Source organism: Sesamum indicum, linkage group LG2 (assembly GCF_026168435.1).
Source record: "Sesamum indicum cultivar Baizhima isolate 11 linkage group LG2, ASM2616843v1, whole genome shotgun sequence".
Lineage (NCBI taxonomy): Eukaryota > Viridiplantae > Streptophyta > Magnoliopsida > Lamiales > Pedaliaceae > Sesamum > Sesamum indicum.
In genome coordinates this window covers 14917878-14927626 of record NC_142658.1, presented here as the reverse complement: position 1 = coordinate 14927626, position 9749 = coordinate 14917878, and the positions used below count along the sequence as shown (strand labels likewise).

Below are 9749 nucleotides of genomic sequence, written 5' to 3'. Positions count from 1 at the left end.
CATATTAAATAATATTTAATTATTTAAAAAATATTATAATTTACTAAGTTGTTGATTAAATTTATTTTTGTATAAAGATTAAATATATAAATAAAAGTACCATAATTTATTACTATCCAAGATAAAATGTTATTAATTATAATATATGGTCAATTTTGAGTATAAAATAGATTGAGAATTGAATATAAAATTAAATATATAAAAATTTTATACATAAAAATATGTATAAAAAAATAAAAAAAACTCGCAAGACGGCTCGCAAGCTGATGAACAGAGAAAACTGAACTCGAGTTAGCTCGAATTTTTTGAGCTCGAGTCGATTTCAAAATCTAGCCGGCTCGACTCGTTTGCCACCCCTACCTTCGCACATTAAGCTAGGCCTCACTAGTGTAATTAGTGGTTTTTTAAAATGTCTAATTTAGCAATCGGTTTATTGCAAGTTTGATCCTATAAATTATAGGTATTTGATATTTTGGTCCTCTAAAAATAAACTTTACGATTTAGTCCATTAATTTTATAACTATTTACTAAGAACACCCTTTTGCCAAAAGTTTAAAAGTTAATCGAAAAGTCACACGTGCAAGTCACCCAATATCCTTAAATTTAAGCCAACACATGACCTGTTCAGACCAATTTTCAATAGATTCGGAACTTTTGCTACAAAATAAATCCTCAAATCCCAAAATCTAAAAAAAAAAAAAATGAACAAATCATAATTTTATTTTTTAAAAGATTCAAGTATCGGACACTTATAATTACATAACTAAAATTGCAAATAAAGTCTTCAACTATTTAACACCTCTTAAACAAAATTTAAAAATTTTCCAAAATAGGTCTTTAATTCCATGCAAAGATATCCCAAAAAAAGATAAAAGAATTTAAAAAAAATAAAAAACCAGAATTCAACTTCAAATTCCCCAACCATATATATTTGGAGAGGAAAAAAATCTACAGCTACATAAAGTCATAATTATTCATTAAAAACCATAAATCAGCACATTTACATCATAATTCTCTGATTCTTTATCTCTCCTCTCATCTCAAAACTCTCCGAATGTATATATATACATATCCCCTTCCCTCTACTGCTATAAATAATTCTCAAACTTCTGCAGCAAGAAAGAACACTACTGAAGATGAACGCCAAAAGGCCAAAGTCTCCAAGATCGGTGGAAATAATCTCCGGCAACGATGATTTGTTGCTGGAAATAATCCTACTCCTCCCACCAAAAACCCTTGTCAGATTCCAATCAGTAAGCAGACACTGGCAGTCTCTCATCTTCGCCGCGTCTTTCGGTCGTCAACATACCCGCCTCCACCACTGTCGCCGCCCCAAGCCTCAACCGTCTTTCCTCCTCCGCAACGTCCTCCGGTTTTTCTACTTCAACCCCAGAAGCAAGCATTTCTTCCCGTTCAATTTCACCTCTCCCCACACGAGAATCCTCCAATCCAGTAACGGGTTGTTGTTGGTGGAATCAAGAAACTCGCCCTACGGCCGGAGAGATTACTTGGTGTGCAATCCCACCACGAGGCAAGCGAGAAAGCTGTCGATCGATCACGGGAGCGAGAAGCGGAAGAAGGCGGTTATTTTCGGGCTTTGTTTGGCTTTTGATCCTTCAAAATCACCCTATTACAACGTTGTTTGCTTGAAGGGTGCGCAGAGTTCTACCTCAAATTACAGAGTTGAAGTTTACAATTCCGAGTCCCAAACATGGAAGGTTGTCGGGGAGAATTCGATCGCCGTCAGCGTGAAACTCTGCAACGGGATTTACTGGAATGAAGGAATATACTGGATCCGACCCACTTCAAGATCTTTGTATTTGGATCTCCGAAACGGAAACCTCGGAAACCCGCCTGGAATCCGGACTCCCTGGAGAAAAGCTGGAGAAATCAACAAGAATTACATCATGGAATCGAACGGACATTTCCATTGCCTGGCCATGTATTTGCGGCCCGATATGAAATATTTGATAGTGTTCGAGTTGCTGGCAGATGGGTCGGGTTGGTTCGAGAAGTACTGGGTGGATTTGAACCCGATTGCAGGGGAGATGAATGGGCCGGTTGGGGTGATGGGGATTGTAAGAGGGGAGAGGGAAGAAGAGTCGTCGGTTTTATTTCATGTGCCGGGGAAAATAATCAGTCATAGGCTTTGTGACGGTAGTTTTGAGGTTGTATTGGACTTGACAAGAGATAGGATTTACGTAGAGCATAGGTTGCAGTTTCAACGTAACGATGCTTATCAGTTCATCGAGACTTTGGCTCCTGTTTGATCCAAGTTTGAATGATTTTAGTACTAGTTTGCGTGAATTGGATTTATGTTGTTATTGTTGTGTGTGTGTGTGTGTATGTGTGTGTGTTTTGGCTTTCTTCATTTTGGTTTGTTTAATAACTAGTTTCTCTTTTATAATTGGATATTCTAATGATTTAGGGATAATTACACTTTCCTCCTATAGTATGAAAAATTACATCTAGCACCATTGATGTTTGTTTTCATTTAATAAATAAGTTTCTCTATTAGTCAAATTCACCGAATTTGTTAATATTAATTAAAAAAAATTAGAAAAAAATTAATATTTACCCCTAATTAACTTATTACTGATTTATAATAGGTCAAATAATTTTTTTACGGCCTGATTACTCTCATTTGTGGTCACGCATTACGCATGTGATGAGGTACATCTTCACCATAGTAATTTAGTTCGAAAATAATTATTTAACCTGCAATAAGTCAGTTTAAAATCGATCAAAGATAAATATCATATTTTCATTCAGTTTTTTTGTTAATATCAGCAAATTCAGTGAATTTTAACTAATATGAGGACTTATTTGTTAGACGGAAGCAAACTTCAGGATGCTAGATTTAATTTTTCAAACTATAGGGGTTTACGTATAGTTACATCAAATTTCAGAAAATGGGAGTGTAATTATCCCATGATTTTATTGTCTCAAATCAAAATGCACAATGGGCCGAGTTGAGTTAGTTCGGCCCAGAATTAGATTGAACTAATAAAAAATGGATTGGGTTGAATCAGACCTACTTTGGTTTGCGCCGATCCCCTAGGTATTGAAACTTGGGATCAGCCCAACTAATAGCCCAGATCTGGGCCAAGTCCGTTGGGTCATTTTTTTTTTCTATAAAAATAATATATGGCATATGAGTTTTATTTTATTTTCTTAAACTAATTATTCTAATAACTTTTTTATACTTTTGAAACTCCTTGCTTATTTTCTTTTCAAAGTTTATGTTAAATCCCTTTTGAATTTATTATCATCTAAATTTTATCATTGTAAGCTTGTTCGTCAAATTAACTATTATTTTTTTATTTGCGTGATTTAATTTATTACTTATTTTATTTCATAACACAATCATAAACTTAAGTAATTGTTCAGGAAAAGAATAAAATAAAAATAAAATAATCACATTGGGGCCTAATCTAGGCTTGGTCTTGTCATGATCTGGCCTCAATTAAGCCGATTCATGGACTCAATTTGGGTTTATAAATGGACTCAATTCAAGTCTATTTAAAAGTCCATGTCTATTCTAGGACTTATCATGAACGGTAGGGGGCTAAATTTGGACCGAGCCCACGTTAGTATGATCTTTAACTGATCCGACCCACTGTGAACCTTAAGTTTCGAATTTGTTGACTTGGATGAAGTGTATTTCAAATTGTCTAACACGTATGAGCGCAATCGGATGATCGATGGTTTAAGACCTATATAGCAATTAGGCTTGAATCATAATATAATTAAGGATTAATTAATTACACTAACCTTGTTCCCCTCTAAAAATATTTAATTATACTTTCTCCCCAAAAATTTTGAAGTTACACTTATACCCAAAAATCTCGCTTTAAATCTGAACCTATTCTATTAGAGTTTAAACGAAAAATACTGATGTAAATAAAAGAAAATTACATAATCTTTTAATTTTGTCCATCATTTAACATTTTATGTATATTTTTGTACTTATAAAATTAAAGATAAATGTAATATATATACATATATGGATAAAAACGTTAAATAAAAGGTAAACTTGGATATTTATAAAAAAATTTTACCAACATCAGCATTTTTCATTCAAATTCTAACAAAAGGAGGTCAGGCGTAAACAATGAATTTCGGAGTGAGTGTGAGTGTAATTTTAAAACTACTAATTTGGAAGAAAAGTGTAATTATATTTTAGAGGAGGTCTGAATATAATTATAACCCAATGATTAATTATGAAAAAATTAATTTTAAAGTAATTACTTTTAATTTAAAAAAATAATTATGACATTTGAATGTATAATTTCATAATTTACTATAAACGTTTAAAATTATGTGCATAGCACAGGGTACATGCTAATTTATTATAAAAATGCGTATTGTGCACTTTACATAATTAATGGGATTAAAGCCTAAAATTATCTCTAACGAGTGTTATCAAAATGTCATGGAATTTAAAAAATCGAAAAAGTCCTTCAAGAAGAAATTAGGTTTGTTCTCGAGACACAAATGAACGTGTTCAATCACATAATCAAACAAACACTATTCTGATAAAAATATCGATATATATATATATATATATATATATATGGAGAACTCAAAGCCCTCCTGGAAATAGTGTTCGACAAGAACCTCAAAAACCTCAGTAGACAACTTGTAAATTTTCATTCTGTATACTTTTTTTGCATTTTGATGTTTTAGTTCTTTAGTTTTTAGGATAGTAAATAAGTTTTGTAACTTTTAATTATTTTATAATTTTGACCCTTTAGGCGCCAGAGTTTGCAAACTTTGGAGAAAAAGTATGTGCCCTCCTGTGCTTCATCATCTTCTTCTTTTTTTCTTGAGTAATTTTGTTATCATTGGTCAATTTAATGGACCAAAATTGCAAATAAATAAAAGTTACAGGACAAATTTATTATTTTAAATAGATAAAGGACTAAAAAATCAAAGTACAAAAAAATACAAGACCAAATTTTTTTTTCATACCGACAGAAATTGACTAATGAAAACAAAAGCTCCAAATTTAGAAAAAAAAAACATGTGTGGGGCACATGTTTTTCTTTTTCCAAAAGTTTTTGCAAACTCCGGCAACTAAATAATTAAAATTATGAAAAATTTAAAAGTTACAGGACCTATTTGCGATTTTAAAAAGATAAATAACTAAAATATCTAAAAATAAAAAATACAGGACAAAAATGCATTTAATCCAAGACACGAAATTAGTTCTTATCCAGGTGTATATAGTTCTTCTTTGCTCCCGAGAGTCCTAATTCTACTAATAAAATAAAAATAATTTTGATAGAAACAAAATGACCATATATCCTTCACATCTAATAAGATATGACATTTCGATTTTACATCTTTTTAATTTATAATTTTTATCTTTTTTTTTTAGAGTTAAAATGCATGTGTCTCTCATACAATATTTTAAAATTGGGATTTTTATTCATATTAACCTATTTTTGCTAGTATTTTTTTAGCAGTAGTATTTTGATTCTCCATTTTTCTTTAATATTTATTTATTTATTTATTTTGGGAATTTACCTTTCTCATCAGTGGAGGTGAACTCCATCGAACAAAATGACTGAAATTGTAAGAATTAAAAAAAATATAGAATCAAAATACTATCATAGAAAATTAAAGAACAAAAATATCATATGAGATACGTTGTAAAACCAAAAATACATTTAATTATCCACTTATTTCATGAACATTGAAATTTTATATACACTTGAGACCACCTAAAGTAGTTACTCCTTCTAAAACAAACAACCTCGTAATATGGTGATTTTGGAAGATCTAGATATGGAGATGAGGGAACGACGTTGCCGTTTTTATGTTATGATTTGGTGAAACCTCGTAATATGGTGATTTTGGAAGATCTAGATATGGAGATGAGGGAACGACGTTGCCGTTTTTATGTTATGATTTGGTGAAACCTCGTAATATGGTGATTTTGGAAGATCTAGACATGGAGATGAGGGAACGACGTTGCCGTTTTTATGTTATGATTTGGTGAAACCTCGTAATATGGTGATTTTGGAAGTTCTAGATATGGAGATGAGGGAACGACGTTGCCGTTTTTATGTTATGATTTGGTGAACATATTGATATTATGATTCTTGTTAGGTCGTATCTAAGAATAGGGGCTAAAGAAGGGGTCCTACTCTTGGGGCGTGGCGATGGAATTGTTAATTTTGTCTTTACTGTAATTTTTTTTTATTTTCTACAAAAAATAAAATTGTCGAAAATTGAGCGAGGTGGATGAAAAAAATTAAAAAATTAAAAAAATATTATCCACTTAGCTCATATAAAATTTTTTAAAAAAATTAAAAAATAAATAAAATTGTGATTTATAGTCCACAAGGGTATTTTGGTCAGATCACTACAAAAAAATAAATGGAACCTAAAAGAGACTAACGCATTGAACGAATTGTTAGATGACCGTTTAAAATAAAAGGGATATCGGTAAGTTTTTAAATAACGAATGAGTATTTATAGTTATACCAAACTTTAAAAAAAAAAATTCATTATAATTTACTCTAAAATTTAATAAAAAGATGCTAAATTGTGCGTGGGCGGACATATTAATGTGTGAACGAGTTGATTTATAAGTGAAATTACAACTCATATTTTTAATTAGTACCGTTAATCGTAATTAATTTATCCTGTTATACTATTTTTTTAAGAGTACTTAGCTGTTGTGGCATATTATTCCTACGTCCATATAATAAATAATCTTACGCGCTTCAATTAATATAAAATTTGAAAAATTAAATAAATTAATTATTTATAAGTCATTTTTTCTCTTTACAAAATATTGTTACAATAAGTGTGGAGGAATTTTATTTTTATATTGTATAAATTAGCCTATATATTGTACTCTAAAAAAGTCCCTAATTTCTTTTTCTTGAATAAAGCATAATTTTGTATGCGGATTCCACTGCAGCTAGATACCTTATGTAGTCCCATCTGTCACTTGTTTTGTTTGTTTCTCTTTGATTGTAATAAATCAAATAGATAGAAAAAGAAAAAAAGTTAAAAAAAAAAGAAAAATTATTATTTTAATTCGCTAAGTATGCCTAATTTTAATTTTAGTTTGATAACTATGTCCATTTTTGTTTAGGTCCAGTAACTTACGAAATTACTTACTTTTAGTCATTTGGCAAATTTTCAGACAATTTTACCCCTATGCAACTTTTGAAAGAGTTTTAGTCCATATACACTCATAGGGGTAAAATTGTCCGAAAATTTGCCAGAGGAGTAAAAGTAAGCAAGTTCGTAAGTTACTGGACCTAAATAAAAATGAACATAATTATCAGACTAAAATTAAAATTAGGCATTCTTAACGGACTAAAATAATACTTTTTCCATAAAAAAATCATATGTACGGTTTGCTACAGCAAACACCAAATTTAGTTTAGAAAGATTGTAATTTTAATTTTGTAAATATATGGATGGTAATTTTAGCTGTATATAAATTTATTTTGATAATTTTTTATTTTATAATTTTAAAAATTTTTACGGCGAAGACGAGAAATTATAAAAAAAGTGCACATGATATGTATGTGATCATCTTAATTGGATGTACTCTTTAGACATTTTTAGCAAATTTCAATATTTTTTATTCTCAATATGTGAATTATTTTAAAATTATAAGATAAAATTAATTCTTACATAACTTTTAATTTTATTTTTTTTCCTTAATTTTTTTGTAGAAATGATTTAAAAACCCTACCGATCAACAATAATTGCGTTTTTTTACTTAATTGCCAAACGAAAATTGAGAATTATAACCAACAAAATAATAAGAAAAAAAATAATATTCAAGCCCTTTGCTGCAGTTTTAGGCTGTATCGATTTCATTTGAGAAAATTTTTACCTACATCAGATTCGACGAAACAAACGAATTACAGATAAGTGTGATAACTTGTTATGTGATTGGTTACTTTCTCTCAATTATACACCAATAATACGATAAATATATTATACTTGTTACATAATTTTTATTCAAGTTGAATTAGTTGAAGAAAATCCAGAATATGAGCCTTCTGATTTTATTACATTAACATATTATTTTTTTAATTCAGTGAAATTGGTGAAGATTCACTATTTGGGGGGTACCACTCAAGATGCCTTAGCCACAACAAAAGAGGGAGTGTTTGCGACAGATACAAGTGAAATATTTGTCAAGTTTTTAATAAAATTAAATTGTAAAAATTGTTTTTAATTTATAATTTTTGTTTGTCTTCCCATAAATAATTTAATTTAAGTCCTTTTCTTTATAAGAAGTGAAATAGAATAACTCGATTGAAATGTAAAGATCATACGTCTGTAATACATTATATGTCCCATAATAGGTTCTACCTAAAACCTTTATTCCGGCGCTTAGACCTTTCATTGATATAGATTCTCTATTCCGAATTGCCATGAAACGTAAATTAGAAAAACTGCTGGAAAGAATATGAAACTAATCCCTCTGTCTATGATAAATAAATTGGGATCAAATCAGTATTTTACTTAGTTTACTTTAATTTGATGCCAAATAATGAAACAGGAAAGACCTAAGAAGTAGAAGGTCGTATTATGAGTGATTCGACAGATTCAGATTCATATAGATATCCACACATATGGTACTTATATTATGCAATATATATACGATCTATCTATATACATATCATCATCTGTCTATAATGATAGACAAATAAAAAACTTTTTCAAGATCCTTATTCATCCACTGGTAATGTTCAAGATAGCTTGGTTGAACTTGCAAATTAACTCATTGTATAAGTAGACAATTGTTTTGGATTGGATTGATCCGCGCAAACTAAATTGAGTATTAAAATGAATGAATTGATCAACGTGTTATTAGACATTTATTTTGAATTTGATAATTTTCATGAGATTTCTCTCTTTTGTAATTAATTTACTTATTAAGAGAAAGTCAACATGGGAGGAACTACTCCTCCTTCCCTTCCACCTACGCGCATTCCTCAATCAACAAAGACGCGCACTGGAAATTGCAGAAGTAGTATCGGAGCCACTGTCACTTCAGTCAGCATGAATTCCTCTAAGTGGAAGCTAGCAGCTAGGATATTCCTAAGCAGGCGACTGCAACTTTTAATTTATATGTCTGCTCTAGCAATATCAGTCGTCTCATCCTTACTCTGATAGTTTCTTTGCTCTAAGAAAAAACTACGTAACCAATACAGTATCTTCCATTCAGTGATCATCTATGGAATTACAAACCGACAGGGAGTAAATTGACTTTTTTTAAAGGTAGCTGTCCTTAGACTCTAGTTTAAATTAAGAAATCATTCGATTAAAAATTAAAAGAAAAAAAAAAGTTTGGGCGTGCCACCATTCCTGGGTTTATAAAAGAATGAAATAAGGGCACTACCTATTCATTAGCAGCTGAGGACATGATTAAATTTAATAGTAAAAAATTATAAGTAATTTTGTATCAAACTTGATTGCTTATTAGACTATTTTCCAAGAGATTCCAATTTCAACTTTTTTCTACTTTTAAGTTTTATTTTGAGCTCTCACAATTTTTACTAAAATTAAACTTACAACTTCTTTTTTTTTTTTTATAAATTTATGTCAACTATAATAAAAACAGAAATTATTGTAAACAGTCCCTAAATATGATTGAGATTTAAAAAAAAAAATTAAAGAGGAATTGTGATTGCGGTTGGATGTCCAAAATTAAGAGGTAGGGGTTATAAAAATTAAAATATTATTCGGGTAAATAATGAAAT

The 9749-nt window shown here is 30.1% G+C and overlaps 1 protein-coding gene across 1 annotated transcript; it reads left to right on the top strand.

Moving 5' to 3' along the window:
- Positions 1 to 1136: 1136 nt before the first annotated feature.
- LOC105155901 (F-box protein At5g07610-like) lies at positions 1137 to 2270 on the top strand. The gene has a single exon (XM_011071885.1). The coding sequence runs from the start codon at positions 1137 to 1139 to the stop codon at positions 2268 to 2270; it is 1134 nt and encodes a 377-aa protein (XP_011070187.1).
- The last annotated feature ends 7479 nt before the right edge of the window (positions 2271 to 9749 follow it).